The 21,109-nt window shown below is 40.4% G+C and overlaps 1 protein-coding gene across 1 annotated transcript in view; it reads right to left on the bottom strand.

Moving 5' to 3' along the window:
* The window catches only part of LOC117534983 (ankyrin repeat domain-containing protein 31-like), a 30,905-nt gene extending 17,472 nt beyond the window's left edge, over positions 1-13,433 (bottom strand). Inside the window, exons 1-6 of the mRNA XM_034199279.1 lie at positions 13,426-13,433; positions 12,808-12,873; positions 10,796-11,067; positions 7,693-7,857; positions 7,471-7,613; positions 6,781-6,952 (exon numbers count right to left, since the gene is read on the bottom strand). Coding sequence (XP_034055170.1) covers positions 6,781-6,952; positions 7,471-7,613; positions 7,693-7,857; positions 10,796-11,067; positions 12,808-12,873; positions 13,426-13,427 — 820 coding nt within the window. The 5' untranslated portion in view covers positions 13,428-13,433. The remainder of the gene's footprint in view (positions 1-6,780; positions 6,953-7,470; positions 7,614-7,692; positions 7,858-10,795; positions 11,068-12,807; positions 12,874-13,425) is intronic.
* Positions 13,434-21,109: the final 7,676 nt, after the last annotated feature.

The following is a 21,109-nucleotide window of genomic DNA, read 5'->3' as shown; positions in this document are numbered from 1 at the left end:
CCGGAAACAGCATCATGCAGTGGGCTGATCCCATCATCGCTTCTAGCATTTACATCAGCTCCAGCCTTCAACAGCTCTCAGCCACTGCATTATCACCAACAAAAGCAGCCTCATGGAGAGCTGTCCAGCCTGTCAATGAACATGTATCATTAGAGTAACACATATATCAGAATATAGAAGTGATTAGGTGTCCAAGCTGTGACAAACCTGCATTATCCTTTGTGTTGACGTTGATCCCCGCTTCAATGAGCGCCTGACCTCAGCCAGATCTCTCCTTCTGCATGCCTTGTGCAGAATAGTCTCCCTATTGAATCTTTCTTGTGAGTTGCTTCTTGTTTAAGCTTCTCACTTTCTTTGAGATCTTTGCTGCTTGAAGATGAATACAATTTAGATATAGAAACAAAACGACGATAAAACATGACGAATCAAGGCCAATAAGTTATTTCAATCACAATGTTATATGTATTAGGACATATATCGCCTGTTTACACTGCTGCCATGCGGCAATCAGTGAAGAAGTTGTTTGCTGACGTACCACCACGTACAGAGCAGCTTTCTGTTAAACAGACCCACATGCTTATACCCCACTATGTTTTTCTATTTAAACTATAATCATTATATTGGTATTAAAGGTTATAACAGTAATAACTAAAATGTAGTATTACACAATATATATACATCATGTGTTATCTAGATATACACACATATGTATCATAATCATAGATATCTTTTGTTCGGGGTTTGTAAATGTACTTTGTTCTATTTTATTGCCAATGTAATTTTATTATTTGTTTCTATTCTTATTTCAATATTTTGTGTATCATAATGTAAAATATTTCATAATCACAATAACAGTTTGTTCATGTAATAGTATGCGCTATATACACTTTATTTTACAATGAATTATTGTATTCACTGGCTGCTGTCACGATTTGTGTTGTGTCACGTTTTTAGTTTTGTGTGTCTGGTTAGTGGTGGTGTTTTGCTTTTCTCTTGTCATGTTTTCCTCCTGTATAGTCTGCTCTTTTCCCTGTGTTTTCCTGTCTGTCGTTAGTTTCCCTGGTGTGTCTAATTTCCTAATTGTTTTCACCTGTCACCCCTTCTGTGTCTCCTGTGTCATCAGCGTCAGCCCCGCCCCTGATTGTTCCACCTGTGTCTAGTTACCCTGTGTTTAAATTCCCCTGTCTCCCAGTGTTCCAGTGTCAGTTCGTTTTGTCTATTGTCATGGTCAGGTCTATGCTGCTGTTTCTTGTCATGGTCAGGTCTATGCTCCTTGTTTCTTGTCATGGTCAGGTATATGCTCTTGTTTCTTGTCATGGTCAGGTCTATGCTCCTGTTTCTTGTCATGGTCAGGTCTATGCTCCTTGTTTCTGTATGTCAGGTCAGGTTCTATGCCATTGTTTCTTGTCATGGTCAGGTCTATGCTCCTTGTTTCTTGCCTTGGTCAGGTCTATGCTCCTTGTTTTCTTGTCATGGTCAGGTCTATGCTCCTTGTTTCTTGTCATGGTCAGGTCTATGCTCCTTGTTTCTTGTCATGGTCAGGTCTATGCTCCTTGTTTCTTGTCATGGTCAGGTCTATGCTCCTTGTTTCTTGTCATGGTCAGGTCTATGCTCCTTGTTTCTTGTCATGGTCAGGTCTATATGCTCCTTGTTTCTTGTCATGGTCAGGTCTATGCTCCTTGTTTCTTGTCATGGTCAGGTCTATGCTCCTTGTTTCTTGCCTTGGTCAGGTCTATGCTCCTTGTTTCTTGCCTTGGTCAGGTCTATGCTCCTTGTTTCTTGTCATGGTCAGGTCTATGCTCCTTGTTTCTTGTCATGGTCAGGTCTATGCTCCTTGTTTCTTGCCTTGGTCAGGTCTATGCTCCTTGTTTCTTGTCATGGTCAGGTCTATGCTCCTTGTTCTTGTCATGGTCAGGTCTATGCTCCTGTTTCTTGCCTTGGTCAGGTCTATGCTCCTTGTTTCTTGTCATGGTCAGGTCTATGCTCCTTGTTTCTTGTCATGGTCAGGTCTATGCTCCTTGTTTCTTGTCATGGTCAGGTCTATGCTCCTTGTTTCTTGTCATGGTCAGGTCTATGCTCCTTGTTTCTTGTCATGGTCAGGTCTATGCTCCTTGTTTCTTGTCATGGTCAGGTCTATGCTCCTTGTTTCTTGTCATGGTCAGGTCTATGCTCCTTGTTTCTTGCCTTGGTCAGGTCTATGCTCCTTGTTTCTTGTCATGGTCAGGTCTATGCTCCTTGTTTCTTGTCATGGTCAGGTCTATGCTCCTTGTTTCTTGTCATGGTCAGGTCTATGCTCCTTGTTGCTTGTCATGGTCAGGTCTATGCTCCTTGTCTTTTGCCTTGGTCAGGTCTATGCTCCTTGTTTCTTGTCATGGTCAGGTCTATGCTCCTTGTCTTTTGCCTTGGTCAGGTCTATGCTCCTTGTTTCTTGTCATGGTCAGGTCTATGCTCCTTGTTTCTTGTCATGGTCAGGTCTATGCTCCTTGTTTCTTGCCTTGGTCAGGTCTATGCTCCTTGTTTTCTTGTCATGGTCAGGTCTATGCTCCTTGTTTTGTCATGGTCAGGTATGCTCCTTTTTCTTGTCATGGTAGGTCTATGCTCCTTGTTTCTTGTCATGGTCAGGTCTATGCTCCTTGTTTCTTGTCATGGTCAGGTCTATGCTCCTTGTTTCTTGTCATGGTCAGGTCTATGCTCCTTGTTTCTTGTCATGGTCAGGTCTATGCTCCTTGTTTCTGCCTTGGTCAGGTCTATGCTCCTTGTTTCTTGTCATGGTCAGGTTATGCTCCTTGTTTCTTGTCATGGTCAGGTCTATGCTCCTTGTTTCTTGTCATGGTCAGGTCTATGCTCCTTGTTTCTTGTCATGGTCAGGTCTATGCTCCTTGTTTTTGTCATGGTCAGGTCTATGCTCCTTGTTTCTTGTCATGGTCAGGTCTATGCTCCTTGTTTCTTGTCATGGTCAGGTCTATGCTCCTTGTTTCTTGTCATGGTCAGGTCTATGCTCCTTGTTTCTTGCCTTGGTCAGGTCTATGCTCCTTGTTTCTTGTCATGGTCAGGTCTATGCTCCTTGTTTCTTGTCATGGTCAGGTCTATGCTCCTTGTTTCTTGCCTGGTCAGGTCTATGCTCCTTGTTCTTGCCTTGGTCAGGTCTATGCTCCTTGTTTCTTGTCATGGTCAGGTCTATGCTCCTTGTTTCTTGTCATGGTCAGGTCTATGCTCCTTGTTTCTTGTCATGGTCAGGTCTATGCTCCTTGTTTCTTGTCATGTCAGGTCTATGCTCCTTGTTCTTGTCATGGTCAGGTCTATGCTCTTGTTTCTTGTCATGGTCAGGTCTATGCTCCTTGTTTCTTGTCATGGTCAGGTCTATGCTCCTTGTTCTTGTCATGGTCAGGTCTATGCTCCTGTTTCTTGCCTTGGTCAGGTCTATGCTCCTTGTTTCTTGCCTTGGTCAGGTCTATGCTCTGTTTCTTGTCATGGTCAGGTCTATGCTCCTTGTTTCTTGTCATGGTCAGGTCTATGCTCCTTGTTTTCTTGCCTTGGTCAGGTCTATGCTCCTTGTTTCTTGTCATGGTCAGGTCTATGCTCCTTGTGTCTTGTCATGGTCAGGTCTATGCTCCTTGTTTCTTGCCTTGGTCAGGTCTATGCTCCGTGTTTCTGTCATGGTCAGGTCTATGCTCTTGTTTCTTGTCATGGTCAGGTCTATGCTCCTTGTTTCTTGTCATGGTCAGGTCTATGCTCCTTGTTTCTTGTCATGGTCAGGTCTATGCTCCTTGTTTCTTGTCATGGTCAGGTCTATGCTCCTTGTTCTTGTCATGGTCAGGTCTATGCTCCTTGTTTCTTGTCATGGTCAGGTCTATGCTCCTTGTTTCTTGCCTTGGTCAGGTCTATGCTCCTGTTTCTTGTCATGGTCAGGTCTATGCTCCTTGTTTCTTCGTCATGGTCAGGTCTATGCTCCTTGTTTCTTGTCATGGTCAGGTCTATGCTCCTTGTTTCTTGTCATGGTCAGGTCTATGCTCCTTGTTGCTTGTCATGGTCAGGTCTATGCTCCTTGTCTTTTGCCTTGGTCAGGTCTATGCTCCTTGTTCTTGTCATGGTCAGGTCTATGCTCCTTGTCTTTTGCCTTGGTCAGGTCTATGCTCCTTGTTTCTTGTCATGTCAGGTCTATGCTCTTGTTTCTTGTCATGGTCAGGTCTATGCTCCTTGTTTCTTGCCTTGGTCAGGTCTATGCTCCTTGTTCTTGTCATGGTCAGGTCTTGCTCCTTGTTTCTTTCATGGTCAGGTCTATGCTCCTTGTTTTTGTCATGGTCAGGTCTATGCTCCTTGTTTCTTGTCATGGTCAGGTCTATGTCTGTTTCTTGTCATGGTCAGGTCTATGCTCCTTGTTTCTTGTCATGGTCGGTCTATGCTCCTTGTTCTTGTCATGGTCAGGTCTATGCTCCTTGTTTCTTGTCTTGGTCAGGTCTATGCTCCTTGTTTCTTGTCATGGTCAGGTCTATGCTCCTTGTTTCTTGTCATGGTCAGGTCTATGCTCCTTGTTTCTTGTCATGGTCCAGGTCTAGTGCTCCTTGTTTCTTGTCGATGGTCAGGTCTATGCTCCTTGTTCTTTGATCATGGTCACATGTCTATGCTCCTTGTTTCCTTGTCATGGTCAGGTCTATGCTCCTTGTTTCTTGTCATGGTCATGTCTATGCTCACTTGTTTTTGTCATGGTCAGGTCTATGCTCCTTGTTTCTTGTCATGGTCAGGGTCTATGCTCCTTGTTTCTTGCCTTGGTCAGGTCTATGCTCCTTGTTTCTTGTCATGGTCAGGTCTATGCTCCTTGTTTCGTACACTTAATGCTTTACTGCAGCTGGCAGAGATGCTGTTGTGGCACGGAGCCTCAGAAGACATTTCAGCTGAAAGAAACTTCAGCTTTAAACCACAACTGAAATAAATCACAAGTCTTAAGGCTTTGTTAACTTGTACCATGCAATAAATTGAATTTGAACATTATTCGCAGAAAAAAAATCAATTTGTGGGAAAACGTTATATTTTGTAGTTAGTGTGAACAACTTTAAGTATAGTAAACATAGTTAAAACAGTTTGGACTTGCTTTAAAATGTGCTCACTGATCAGAATTAAGGGCACCCTGCAGTGAAATCAGCTTTAACTTCAACTGTATATAATAGAAAACAAGTTTGTTGGTTACAACTTTTGATACTTTATAAACTCTGCAAGTTATCATAATAATACACTAGCAAATTATTGTCAGTACATATTACTGACACTAATTTTTTCGTTTTGTGCAAGCCTTAAATCTCAGGATTTCTGAACAGCTCACATTAACATACATTATTGTTGTCATGTAGATGGGGGGCACATTTGACACTTCAAAAGATTCCAGCTAAAGAGATCCACAAATAAGCCTGTCACAATCATTAATTTTCTTGGATGATACATTTTCCCGGAAATTATTGCGATAAACGATAATATTGTCGGCACCGTTGTAATACCATTTCAGACCACTGACATAATGATAATATATAATAATAATTCAAGTACATCCCTTTTTATTGAACATTCAACATTGCATTGAAATGTGAAATAATATTTAAATATATAAATGATATATAATAAATAAAACAAATCAATTAAATAATAAAAAATGTATTAAATAAATCACACACAACCAAAACAATAAATTAAATAGACTCAGGCTGGAAAACAGAGCTCTCTTGTGGCCAAAACACGCAATTGCATTTGTGAAAATGCAGTAGTAAAAAATGTTTTTAAAAAATAAAGTAAGTCGGGAAGGTGGGGGCTCTCCATCTCCAGCTGCCTTGTTTGCTCCCAGCTGGGAACACGGAATGGGTAGGTTGTGTTTCAGGTGCAGTTTAAGGTTGGTCGTATTGCTAGCTTTTGTTGCTACCTTTTTTAAACAAATGCGACACACCACCTGGCTCATTCAGTCCGTAGGTTCGCCTCGTTGATTTGGCTTAAATCCAAAATATTCCCACACCGGAGATGTGGAATTAGGTTTTGCAACCAATTCCATTTAACTTCATATTCCCCTCGAGTAAGTCACACGTTGTCTCCTGCTTGTCTCTATATTATTCATTTGGCTGCTACACACTGTTGCATGCGGAGTGTCCTGACCTGGCTGTGTGTGAGCCCCGCCCATCACAGTGCGCCGGGCCGGTAGAGTGGTCTCTGCCGGCCCGGCGCGCTGTGTCTGCCGGCCACTCTACCGGCAGCCACAGCGCGCCGGGCCGGTAGAGTGGTCTCTGCCGGCCCGGCGCGCTGTGTCTGCCGGCCACTCTACCGGCAGCCACAGCAAGCCGGGCCGGTAGAGTGGTCTCTGCCGGCCCGGCGCGCTGTGTCTGCCGGCCACTCTACCGGCAGCCACAGCGCGCCGGGCCGGTAGAGTGGTCTCTGCCGGCCCGGCGCGCTGTGTCTGCCGGCCACTCTACCGGCAGCCACAGCGCGCCTGGCCGGTAGAGTGGCCGGCAGACACAGTGTGCCTGGCTAAAATGCTGGTCACATCCTTATGTAAACAAACACGCATGTAAACGGCAATTTATCGAGCTCAGAAAAGTTATCGAGTTCCTTTTTTAGTTATCGCGATTCGCGACAGGCATATCCACAAATTGAAAGAATGATGTTATCATGACTAGTCAGTAAAAACACACAAAGTTACTGTGTGTTTTGTTGCCCAACAATGGGCATCACATTTGCTCCACAGAGAGTTGTGAAGTACACAGTGGTATGTGTAAGAGAATGGAAATGTAATGTAAGGTTGCTCACCTGGTTTTCTGTACTGTGCAGGGCCCTGACAAGGCTGCTCACGTATCACAGAAGACATTCCGAGAGAGAGCAGCTCTTGCATTTTCTCCTCCATCGCCATGTCCATTGCACTGAGGCCCCCCATCTGCCTGTGACTGCTGTTTGACCCATGCTGGAGGAGAAGCGTCATTACCTACACACACACACACACACACACACACACACATACATTCCACAATATCAGGAATTGGAACCTCCTATAGCTTTTGGGTAAAAAAACGCTCTTTTGATTAATGGAGGCAGGGTGATAAATAGCAGCCGTTCTAATTATAAGAAAACTCAGGGATTGACATCATTTAAAACCACAGCTGATGCAATATGCTGTATAACAAAATTGGCTTAACATCCAGCCCTAAAACTAAATGATCAAGATGGGATTGTCTTTGTTTTGGACAGAGGCTGTAATGTCAATCGGTCCGGTCCAGACATTGCTGGAACAAAAGCAAATCTAACCTGTTGATCCCAGAAGAAAAGAAAGAGAAAAGAGGCAAACATAAGAAAAGAAAGTTTCATTAGTTGCTCAATTCTTTCACCAAGTGCCAAATTTGACCAATGCCAGTGAGAGCAGAATCTAGTCAGAGACTGATGCTAGGACTTTGTTCCTCTATGTGGAATGTGTGACCAAAAGCTGCACTCTAGTTTCTTCCTCACCTGGTAGTGTTCACCGGAAACAGCATCATGCAGTGGGCTGATCCCATCATCGCTTCTAGCATTTACATCAGCTCCAGCCTTCAACAGCTCCTCAGCCACTGCATTATCACCAACAAAAGCAGCCTCATGGAGAGCTGTCCAGCCTGTCAATGAACATGTACTCATTAGAGTAACACATATATCAGAATATAGAAGTGATTAGGTGTCCAAGCTGTGACAAACCTGCATTATCCTTTGTGTTGACGTTGATCCCCGCTTCAATGAGCGCCCTGACCTCAGCCAGATCTCTCCTTCTGCATGCCTTGTGCAGAATAGTCTCTCCCATTGAATCTTTCTTGTTCAGTTGCTTCTTGTTTAAGCTTCTCACTTTCTTTGAGATCTTTGCTGCTTTGAAGATGAATACAATTTAGATATAGAAACAAACGACGATAAAACATGACGAATCAAGGCCAATAAGTTATTTCAATCACAATGTTTATATGTTATTAGGACATATATCGCCTGTTTACACTGCTGCCATGCGGCAATCAGTGAAGAAGTGTTTGCTGACGTACCACCACGTACAGAGCAGCTTTCTGTTAAACAGACCACATGCTTATACCCACTATGTTTTCTATTTAAACTATAATCATTTATATTGGTATTAAAGGTTATAACAGTAATAACTAAAATGTAGTATTTACAAATATATATACATCATGTGTATCTAGATATACACACATATGTATAATAATCATAGATATCTTTGTTCGGTGTTGTAAATGTACTTTGTTCTATTTTATTGCCAATGTAATTTATTATTTGTTTCTATTCTTATTTCAATATTTGTGTATCATAATGTAAAATATTTCATAATCACAATAACAGTTTGTTCATGTAATAGTATGCGCTATATACACTTTTATTTTACAATGAATTATTGTTATCACTGGCTGCTGTCACGATTCTTGTGTTGTGTCACGTTTTTAGTTTTGTGTGTCTGGTAGTGGGTGTTTTGCTTTTCTCCTTGTCATGTTTTCCTCCCTGTATATTGTCTGCTCTTTTCCCTGTGTTTTCCTGTCTGTCGTTAGTTTCCCTGGTGTGTCTAATTTCCTAATTGTTTTCACCTGTCACCCCTTCTGTGTCTCCTGTGCTCATCAGCGTCAGCCCCGCCCCTGATTGTTCCCACCTGTGTCTAGTTACCCTGTGTTTAAATTCCCCTGTCTCCCAGTGTTCAGTGTCAGTTCGTTTTTGTCTATTGTCATGGTCAGGTCTATGCTGCTTGTTTCTTGTCATGGTCAGGTCTATGCTCCTTGTTTCTTGTCATGGTCAGGTCTATGCTCCTTGTTTCTTGTCATGGTCAGGTCTATGCTCCTTGTTTCTTGTCATGGTCAGGTCTATGCTCCTTGTTTCTTGTCATGGTCAGGTCTATGCTCCTTGTTTCTTGTCATGGTCAGGTCTATGCTCCTTGTTTCTTGTCATGGTCAGGTCTATGCTCCTTGTTTCTTGTCATGGTCAGGTCTATGCTCCTTGTTTCTTGTCATGGTCAGGTCTATGCTCCTTGTTGCTTGTCATGGTCAGGTCTATGCTCCTTGTCTTTTGTCTTGGTCAGGTCTATGCTCCTTGTTTCTTGTCATGGTCAGGTCTATGCTCCTTGTCTTTTGCCTTGGTCAGGTCTATGCTCCTTGTTTCTTGTCATGGTCAGGTCTATGCTCCTTGTTTCTTGTCATGGTCAGGTCTATGCTCCTTGTTTCTTGCCTTGGTCAGGTCTATGCTCCTTGTTTCTTGTCATGGTCAGGTCTATGCTCCTTGTTTCTTGTCATGGTCAGGTCTATGCTCCTTGTTTCTTGTCATGGTCAGGTCTATGCTCCTTGTTTCTTGTCATGGTCTGGGTCTATGCTCCTTGTTTCTTGTCATGGTCAGGTCTATGCTCCTTGTTTCTTGTCATGGTCAGGGTCTATGCTCCTTGTTTCTTGTCATGGTCAGGTCTATGCTCCTTGTTTCTTGTCATGGTCAGGTCTATGCTCCTTGTTTCTTGTCATGGTCAGGTCTATGCTCCTTGTTTCTTGTCATGGTCAGGTCTATGCTCCTTGTTTCTTGTCATGGTCAGGTCTATGCTCCTTGTTTCTTGTCATGGTCAGGTCTATGCTCCTTGTTTCTTGTCTTGGTCAGGTCTATGCTCCTTGTTTCTTGTCATGGTCAGGTCTATGCTCCTTGTTTCTTGTCATGGTCAGGTCTATGCTCCTTGTTTCTTGTCATGGTCAGGTCTATGCTCCTTGTTTCTTGTCATGGTCAGGTCTATGCTCCTTGTTTCTTGTCATGGTCAGGTCTATGCTCCTTGTTTCTTGTCATGGTCAGGTCTATGCTCCTTGTTTCTTGTCATGGTCAGGTCTATGCTCCTTGTTTCTTGTCATGGTCAGGTCTATGCTCCTTGTTGCTTGTCATGGTCAGGTCTATGCTCCTTGTCTTTTGCCTTGGTCAGGTCTATGCTCCTTGTTTCTTGTCATGGTCAGGTCTATGCTCCTTGTCTTTTGCCTTGGTCAGGTCTATGCTCCTTGTCTTTTGCCTTGGTCAGGTCTATGCTCCTTGTTTCTTGTCATGGTCAGGTCTATGCTCCTTGTCTTTTGCCTTGGTCAGGTCTATGCTCCTTGTTTCTTGTCATGGTCAGGTCTATGCTCCTTGTCTTTTGCCTTGGTCAGGTCTATGCTCCTTGTCTTTTGCCTTGGTCAGGTCTATGCTCCTTGTCTTTTGCCTTGGTCAGGTCTATGCTCCTTGTCTTTTGCCTTGGTCAGGTCTATGCTCCTTGTCTTTTGCCTTGGTCAGGTCTATGCTCCTTGTTTCTTGTCATGGTCAGGTCGATGCTCTTTTGTGCTCAAAGAAAAGTTTTGTTCCTCACCACGTGAGCGATTATCATTTTGTCCTCAGTTTTTTGTCATCTCAATCTGAGATTAGTTAGACCATTTTTTGCTCATCTTGCTTTTTGTTTTGGAAAATAAAGTATCTTACCAATACTTTACCTCTGTCTCCCGGGTCGTGCAATTGGGTCCTACCTCCTAAGTGCCTGAGTTCTTAACAGCTGCTGCTGCACTTTTACTATGTTCACTTTCATAATAATGATACTTTTTGTTTTTATAATGGACTTGTACTTATTTGATTTTTATTTTTTTTAACATGTGCTTTCCTCTTCATTTAATGTTATTCTACACATTTTGTTTGCCTGCACTTTGCCGTAACATTGTACATGTGGGACGAATGAACGATTTCTGATTGTGATTCTTATTGAAACGTTAGAAGGATCTTATAAAATAAGGCCAGTTTTCTATGTTCAAGATGTCTTCTCACTCACAATGACATGATTGGCTGCCTGCAGCAGTCTGAGCACAGCTGGAAGTCCCTGGCACCGGTGGTTTGGGTCCATTTATCTCCCTCTCCACTTTCTTTCCCTGCTCTTTGCTGCCAAATTGTGCATCTGCATTGGTGACCTCCATGTCCTCAGCTGCCCCTATGCTTTTGAAGACATTAAGATCACGCAACAAGCTCTGAGAGTCATCATCTGGTGATTCGTCTCCGTTCATCTCAATCTCCTGATTGCAGCCGTCAAACATCTCCACAATGTCTCTGGAAAAGAAACACATGTGACAGTCAGATAACGAAACTTTGAAGGTGCTTCTGCTCATGGACTATTCTGCCCAAACCAAAAAAGGATTCAGCACTTTAAAGACAGAGCAAGAAATGTTCTAAACTAAGAACTACACGTCACTACGATTGTCCTCAAAATTCTATTAATCTGACCTTCAGAAAGGATGCATGTGATGTTGGTGACGTACAACCTTATTTACTTAGGATAGTTGACATTGGTGGTGGTGATTGTTAAATGACTGTTGGTGGGAGATGTTTAGCAGCGCTCAATATGTTTTTTGTTTCCATCCATTCTCTCAACTCTTTCAGCAGAGGTTTTGCGGCATTATAACATCATGTTACTTCTGCTTTAACTCCTGGAATTAGGATAAGACTCATCATTCACATGGCCGCCAGAAGAGAAAACGATAGAAAAGTAAAACATCGGCTGTCATATCTTTGGTGAGGACAGTCTCTTTTTAACTCTTTACAATTCCATGATCATATTAAAATATGTGTCTATATATCAGCAGCTTTTGGAGTCCTGTTTGCTAGTGTGAAACAACAAAAGATCTCCTGTTTATGGTTAGCACAGGATACTCACTGCCTGGGTAGTCTCTGAGAAACTGTTATATCATCATAGGTATGAAGTAAAGAAAGACTGAATTCCCCCACTGCATTTCCTTTAAAGAGCCTGTGACACTAGCGGTACCGAAGTGGGCCGGTCGACAGTCCCGGGCTGATGTTTAGTCCCATTCCACCACTGGCTACATGACCGTATGATCGCCCATATTGACGCACCTAATTCCTAAACTTCTATCAGATACAACATAAACCGATCCTTCAGCTTCATATGAGCTCTCAGACACGTTCAAAATTAAACTGTCATCGCTGTCTGAGCTTGCTGCTGTGTGCGCCATCGTGCGTTTACATGCAGATGCTGGGATCCTGAACGGTGCCCGCAATGACGTCACACATAATTTGGCGGGACTTGAAGAATCCCCGAGAAGATCCAGAAAATTGTCAACATTGAAGGCAGATTAATGGTTATCAAAGTACAAATATCCAAAATCAGTTCAGTAACGGTTTTCAAGGGGACAATATTTACTCAAATTGATGGTTTGGATGATGGGGGAAACTCGTGTCACAGGCTCTTTAAGTGTTTAGCTTTTGGACCACCTCTCGGTGTTATTGCTGAGGCAAGTCAGTTACAGATGTATATTTGCAAACACAATTAATGCCGGTTAAAAATGTTTTGCTAAATTGTTAAAAAATGTATTAGATATTTAAACTGATTACATACAAACTGCCCATGGACTGAATTACCTAAAGAGAACTATGCATGTCTGTTGTGTTAATCTTAAGGCTTATTATTCTCCATTACCATAATATCAAATACATTTTGTTTGTTTGATAATGTATTGTACTCAGTACATGGTGTTGTACAATATTATTTTGTATGAAGGTTTTGTATTGCCGAACTCTGTTATATTTGTGTAGTATATTAATGTTTTGTTCTTTGTCAACTGTTTAAATTAATCATATAATATAATGTGTTATTCTGAAAAAGGTCAATATGATAATAATAATAATAAGAATAATGTCAAATAAATAGGACTACATTTGTGTTGAGATCAGATTGTTCACCTTTAATACGGACTAGAGGACCAACAGGGAAAGATTAGTACAACATAATTATAAAACTATCAACTGCTGCAGCACCTGAAACATCACACCCACCTGGTGGAGAGAAACAGAATGTTGTGTTCAGGATGCGCTGCACTTCTTCTTCTCTCACCTCCACACCTGAAAAACAGAGCGTTGTTCTATGAAATACACTACATGACTAACATTCAGTTGAATACGTTTTAAAACTAGGATCATTAAACGAAGTTAAAGCTTTGAATTTGGTTGAATGACTGTGTGGATTGTTTCTGGAGTGACCAATGTAGACACTGAAATGCTTTCATAAACACGCTTTCAAAAAGACAGTGGTCATTTAAATATATTTCAAGCCAATTGAGTTTCAAAATGCAAAAAACTAATTAATAATGAATAACAAAAACAAAACAATAACATAACACACACATTTGTTGTATGGGCTGGAACAGTTCAATAGACTACACAAATCAAATTCATTATAGTAACAGCAAGGGTCTAAAGTGCATGCGCTTCTGGTGTTCAAACACTGTTCCTGATGTAACTGCAGACAATATTTGAGCAATATGCCATTTGAGCTTTCTACATATTTGCTTTTCTAATACAATAAAAACCCTTAGTGTAGTGATATTCTATATATTTTATTATTGTAAACAAATCCCTCTAATGATCAAAAAACGAATTATGTTTTCTACTTACATATTGCCACTATCATTAACTCCTCCCTCAGATCTGGATCAGTTCCCCCCTCTCTCAAACTGGCTGCTATCACACCCATTCTCAAAAATGGGTGTGGACTCACATGTCCAACTTCCGGCCCATCTCAAATCTCCCCTTTCTGTCAAAAATACTTGAACGTGTCATTGCCTCACAACTAAAATCCCAACTCAGCTCCAATGACCTCTTTGAGCCATTTCAATCCGGTTTCCGATCAAAACACAGCACCGAAACAGCTCTTCTCAAAATCACAAACGACCTCCTCCTCTCCTTTGACTCCGGCAACCTGAACATCCTCATCCTCCTCGGCCTCACCGCATCATTCGACACCATCAACCACGCCATCCTGCTGTCCCTCCTCCAATCATCACTCAACATCACCGACACTGCACTCTCCTGGCTGAAATCCTACCTCACCGACAGACATCAGTTTATCAACATCAACAACTGCACCTCCTCCACTGCTCCTCTGTCCCAAGGCGTCCCCCAGGGTTCGGTGCTTGGCCCCCTCCTCTTCATCCTCTACATGCTCCCCCTTGGCAAAATAATTCGTCGCCACAACCATCAATTTCACTGCTACGCCGATGACATCCAGCTTTATATCTCAACAAAAACCATCACCCCCAACACACACACTCCACTCTCACCAACTGTCTCTCAGAAATAAAAACATGGATGCAAACAAACTATCTCCAACTGAACGGTACCAAATCAGACATCATCATCATCAGCCCCCCATCCCGTACCAAAGCCATCCAGAATTTCAACTTCACCATTGACAGCCACACTCTATCTCCCCCCCCCTCACATCCGCAACCTCGGAGTCATCTTCGACAGTCAGCTCAAATTCAACCACCACATCAATCACATCACCAGGACCGCCTTTTTCCACCTCAAAAACATTGCCTGTCTCCGCCCATCACTCTCCTCCTCTGCTGCTGAAACCCTGATTCATCACATCACGACTACTGCAATAGCATCCTCTACGGCAGTGCCCAATACGTCAATCGCAAAGGTATTGTGGGTAGATCGCATGGCATTGAGAATAAAAAACAATATATATATATATATATTTTTTTTAAGTTAGCCTATCATCCATCCTTACTATGGCATTTGCCACTTGATTATTCAAACATAACGTTTTATTGAACATTCAACATTGCAAATGAAATGTGAAATAATATTAAATTATATATAATAAATATAACAAATTAATTAAATTATAATAAATTAATTAAATCACACACAACCAAAACAATAAATTAAATAGTCAGGCTGGAAAAAGTTTTTCAAAGTTGATTTTCAAATCAAATAACTGTTTATAATTGAAAATCAAATAGCCCTGCATTGCATTAAGGAAAAGATGCCAGCATCCATCCAAGCTGTTTCTTAATGTTTCATTTTTCCAAAATAACAAACCCTCTTTTTAATCAATTGGAATGTCTCTCTCCTGTTAAAGGTTCTCCAGTGTCTAAAGTATTGGTGCTGCCTTTGCCTGAGTTACCATATTATGTTTGTTTCCATCTGTCCATGTTTTGTGCAAATTACTTCTACTCTGATAGGCTCATTATAGCCTTTCATTGGGCTCAATATAGACTGATTAACGGGTTAAATTTAGCCTGATCATTTGAAAAATGCCATGATCATCATCACTAATTTGACGACTGCCAGATGAGATCACAGCAGTATCCAAAATCTATTTTGCCACCTGACACGCAATAATCCCGTAAATGAAAAAGCCTTTATTGTAAATCATGGACAGTATTAACTGATTTTGACAAAGCTGTACTTTCTTTTCCAAACAACATCCAGAAAGCATCACTACCTGTGCACTTATGGTGAACTCTTGAGTAACATTTCTTAAAATAAACTTCTTCTAGCCCCATGTGTGGGATCTGGATAAGAAACACAAATACACACTGGAAGAGCAACATCTATTATTAACACCATTGATGGGATTTTATTAGGTACATTGACTCCTGCTGTAATGTACCTACATATGGTATTGGTATGGCAGAAATGTATTGCTTAATGTAAGGATGAAGAGACAGCTCAATTCTTAGCGTAATGTATTGGATAAGTGGAAACAGTTAGATTGACTACAAGTTAGTAGTAAAACCGCGGCTTTACAGCTCAAATGTATGAAAAACACTATATCCAATGTTATATGATAAATGATGTTATACAATTGGAACATACATAATAAATGGTCTCACAGGCTTAGCATACTTCAGACCAAACACGTTACATTTACCTTACCATTACAGCTCTGAGACTTTGTGAACCTGACACTTAGCTATAATTTAGCTATAACTTTAGAAAAACACATGTGCCATATCTAAACTCAACAACACCTTTGAAAGTAAAATGTCTAAGGTCATATTGTGTTTAACAGTAAATCATCTAATGTTACCTTAACATTACCATTTCCTTCCTAGCTAATAAAGTGACGTTAGGTCGTTAGCTAGCTCACTAAGCTAGCAGGACATACAATTAGGTTACTCAATCTTTAACTAAGCTAACGTTTATGTTGAAAAAAGGTGTTGCTGTAATATAACAAACGTTACCTTTACGACAGGTTTAAGTCTGTTGTGTCTCTCTGGTCCTAAATGTTTGCCTTCTCTTTCTGGTTCCTTTGCTTCAGAAAAATCAGACCTAAACAAAGGCGGGAGGTACAGCGGTACTGGCCCAGAGGCGCGAAAATGAACAAAGGCATATTTTCCATAGACTATGTAAAGTAGGGGTGGGCGATACCACAAAATCTGGATTCGATCCGATACCAATTATATCAGGGCCAGTATCGCCGATACCGATATCGATACTTTTTTAATGAAAAGCGTCTTATGTACTTTCATATAGGGGAGAGCTGCATGACCTATGTGCATTACATGATTTTTTTAGCTGAAAGCATCATAAATAGACTACATCTGAATTAATTTTCATGAATAACGACAGGACAGTTTTTATAGACAAATGCAAACATGAAAAATAACAATACAAAGTGGCCAGAGTAGCGAACTGTCTTCTTGCACACATCACAGTTCGCTAAATTTGAATGACCAGTTGTGAAATTTCTCCAGCCATCATGCGCGTGTGTGTGTTGCACTCGCGAGTCGCTGGCTGCTGCTGTCTTGCCCTGCTGGCTGCTGTGAGTCAGTTTGATAATCGGCGATCAGGCAGGGAGCGCGCTGCGCGTGCGCGAGCCTCGAGGGAGGAGAAGAAAAGAGCGCATATTGTGTTGTATGGAGTCAGATTTGGGTCAATATTCTAGCGCGTAAAACAAGCTACTCACGAGCGGAAAATGTGCTTTTACACGCGCATAAAATGACCCTCGCGCGCAGATTAAACCCCCGCGAGCGGCTCTGCGCTCGCTCGCTCGCGAGAGAGACAGCCCTCTTGCTTGCTCGCGGGAGTGTCAGCCTCGCGGAGTCTGTCTACGCGCGCGTGAAAAGTTTCTGGCACTTTGGGGCGGAGCCACTGGACTTTGATTGACAGCTGCCAGGAAACCCGGGGTTGCCAGGTATGATAAATGCCTGAACTACCAAGAGCCGAGCAGTGACGGCAGCAAAATCTAGGTGCGTACACAGCCCACTGAAAAATATATTGTTTTATATCAAATTAATGTATATTACATTACATTACATTGCATTTAGCTGACGCTTGTATCCAAAGCGACTTACAATAAGTACATTCGACCAGGAAGACACAACCTTGAAGAAAACAGAATCATATATATATATATATATATATATATATATATATATATTAGCTGTACACTTTACGAATATAATAGTTTTTTATGGACAACTTTACCATTCAATCTCGTCCAACTGATTTTGCTGCCGTCACTGCTCGGCTCTTGGCAGTTCAGGCATTTATCAAACCTGGCAACCCCGGGTTTCCTGGCAGCTGTCAATCAAAGTCCAGTGGCTCCGCCCCAAAGTGCCAGAAACTTTTCACGCGCGCCTGGACTTTGATTGACAGCTGCCAGGAAACCCGGAGTTGCCAGGTTTGATAAATGCCTGAACTACCAAGAGCCGAGGAGTGACGGTAGCAAAATCAGTTGGACGAGATTGAATGGTAAATTTGTCCATAAACAACTATTATATTCGTAAAGTGTACAGCTAATATATATATAAATATATATATATATATAAATTAATGAAATTTATATAAAACAATATATTTTTGAGTGGGCTGTATCTGTCGAAAATTGCATATATATAAATTAATTTTATATAAAACAATATATTTTTGAGTGGGCTGTATCTGTCGAAAATTGCTAGCTCTGCTGTATACTCTTAGAAGGGATGTGTCAAAAATGACACAACATGTGTTGAATTTCAACACACCTACTGTACAGAGTGTGCTCAGGGACAACACGTGTTGTGTTTATTTATGTGTAAATCATTTTTACACACAAAATGTGTTACATGCCCCTAACACACAATGTGCACATTTTACACATTGTGTGTCATAAATGTGTAACCAAGATGAACACACTCATTTGTTATTTCTGCACATTTTGTGTTATATTTCTTTAACCAGAATTAACATTTGATTGTGTTATATCTGCACATTGTGTGTCAATGACGATTACTGGAAGTACCAGGTGGTGGATATGGTTTTTATTCAAAAAATCGAATGCAAGAATACATTCATTGGACATTTATTTACAAGGATTTCATTAGCACAATATGTCATTAAGAAAATAATTGTTAACATTTAAAAATATTAATATTTTTCTAATTCATCAAATGTTGACAGAATAGATAATTCATAAAATCACACCTAAAAAAACCTTATACCTTGGTTAAAACAAACTTAATCTTCAGCAAACTATTGTTGTAAATGACTTTCAGCTGAGGGAATATAGTGATGAGATTCTTCACAAGGACCACCTTTTCAGTGTTGGATGGATAATTAAGGATACAAATGAATGACAAGTGAGCTATTTATTTTTTATTTTTCAAAAAGAATACAACAGTTCTAGCATACAAATATGACAAATGCGTGATAATAAAGCAATTGGTTATAAAGAATGTCCTTTTGTATCAAGCAAATACATTTTTTTTTTTTACAACCAATTATATTTATATATGCAATTTTCGACAGATACAGCCCACTCAAAAATATATTGTTTTATATATGCAATATATATATATATATATATAAGCTGTACACTTTACGAATATAATAGTTTTGTATGGACAACTTTACCATTCAATCTCGTCCAACTGATTTTGCTACCGTCACTCCTCGGCTCTTGGTAGTTCAGGCATTTATCAAACCTGGCAACTCCGGGTTTCCTGGCAGCTGTCAATCAAAGTCCAATGGCTCCGCCCCAAAGTGCCAGAAACTTTTCACGCGCGCGTAGACAGACTCCGCGAGGCTGATACTCCCGCGAGCGAGCAAGAGGGCTGTCTCTCTCGCGAGCGAGCGCAGAGTCGCTCGCGGGCGCAGAGCCGCTCGCGGGGGTGTAATCTGCGCGCGAGGGTCATTTTATGCGCGTGTAAAACCACATTTTCCGCTCGTGAGTAGCTTGTTTTACGCGCTAGAATATTGACCCAAATCTGACTCCATAGTTCGTCTGCACCAGAGCCAAGATATAATATAATCTATCTATATGGCGCTGGTCTGCACATAGTTTTTTGAAGAAATTGACGAGTAGAGGAGACGGGAAAAAAAGTATAAAAGTATCGATCCTATTGGCTCTAGTATCGATATTTTGAAACGTAACGTAATATCGGAAGTATCGACATGTTGGGATCGATCCGCCCACTCCTAAATATTCTTCCACTATGCTATTATCAATACCACTGATGCTAGGTCACTCCGAGTAGATGCTCAGTCAGGTCCTACAGTACTATCAGTTAATCATTTACTACAGGCATTGTGGATTAATAATCACTAAATATGGAAAGAAATTACATCACAAAAACACACTTTCTGCAATTTAAAAAAGGGTTTTCAGGTAAAAAGTAGTATAATTACAGACTTTACTCAAGTACTCAGCCATAATCTCAAGGAGTTTACAAAAGTATTGTCAGTAAAAACTTTAATTAACTTAAGTATAGTAAAATAGTGAAGAGTTATATCAAACTGCTAATGTTAGGCAATCAGAGGTGGGATAATGTACTTTTTCTATTGTGATCTCCTGAACATTCTCTGCAGCTAATTTTAACCTGCGATTGCATTTGTACTTTATTAACTTGTTTTTTGCCTCACTTATTGTCATTACAGATGGATATATTGACACTGTTATGGACCAAAGGGCCTGCACATCTGTAAGTATTTATCATCCAAGGACATTTTTGGAATAATATTATCACTAGTTTATAATTAGTGATGCATTCATGAGTCTATCAAGAGAGGGTAAAATCCTCTTGGATGAAAATGTACGAATTAATATGTTTTAGTTCATAGTGCCACATAGTTGTGGTGTCATATAGAAGTTTGATATATTAATCTTAAAAAAGTAAGCTAAATATAAACATTGTTTTTCCTTTTTAAACTTTTTTGTTGATATACACAGTATATAATGTGTTTATACAATAGCTCACTACAAAAACATACATCTGAAAAACTATTTCTATTTAGACTCATTGATTAATTATTTGGTACGGGAATGCTTGATAAAAAAAAACAATGATTAAAAGAGTATTTTGGGTAAATCCATTGTTCTTTCCTGTGATATGTTGGGCAGACTTTGAAAAGGGTAGGGCAACATCTCTGACGTGCAATTCCTTTGGCAGATTAGTTAATGAACAATAGTTTCACCTGACCCACGTCACGAATCATCTGAAACAAGCACTGTCCCAGAAAAATGTCAACATGTACTTTTTGTAGAACTTTGAAGACTAACGTGAATACTTTGTTTCTGTACTTTTTTGGGAGTAGTAGTTAAAAGAATGAATTCTTTATTCTTTGTTATACATTATACGTAACACAGGAAATACACACATGATAGCGAATTATTCAACTTGTCTTTAATTCTCAGAATATTCTTTCCTGATAGAGAATTATTTGACCATTTAAATCTCAAAATATTATTGACCCAGCCCCACACAAAGGTAGCATGAGAGAGAAAGATTCAGAATTGGCTTTGACCTTATTTCTGTTGGATTTATATACCAAAACACCAAAGGCAAGTTCCTGAAAACGTGAAAAGATCTTGACAATAAACCTCTTTCTTATTCTGATAATTTCCTTATGGAACATGATTTCCTGCTCAAAACATTTCCATTCACACAGAATAATTTAACTTTGTTTATTTACTCAGTTACTACTTACAGTAAGTACTAATTGGAGGTACTTGTACTTCACTTGAGTATTTTAACTTTATGGTACTTTTTTATTCCATTTCGGGGGCAAATGTTGTACTTGTTATGCCACTGTATTTATTTTACAGCTTTAGTAACTAGTTACTTTGCAGAGATAGAACATTATTACAAAACATTTTTGTATTAATAACAACACAAACACTTTGGAATAATGCTGTCCTTTTTCTTGACTACAAATTAAAGTATTGTTTACACTGTAGTAATGCTAGCCTATATTGCTCTAGGTCCTTTTTTCCCACCTCTGATTTAAGCCTATGGCCACCACCATTCTATCTGTTTGTGAAACCTTTTGTACACATAGTTTGTGAAGTTTGTACTAACGT

The sequence above is a fragment of the Gymnodraco acuticeps genome, unplaced genomic scaffold, assembly GCF_902827175.1.
Source record: "Gymnodraco acuticeps unplaced genomic scaffold, fGymAcu1.1, whole genome shotgun sequence".
Lineage (NCBI taxonomy): Eukaryota > Metazoa > Chordata > Actinopteri > Perciformes > Bathydraconidae > Gymnodraco > Gymnodraco acuticeps.
This window is presented reverse-complemented; position numbering and strand designations above follow the sequence as displayed.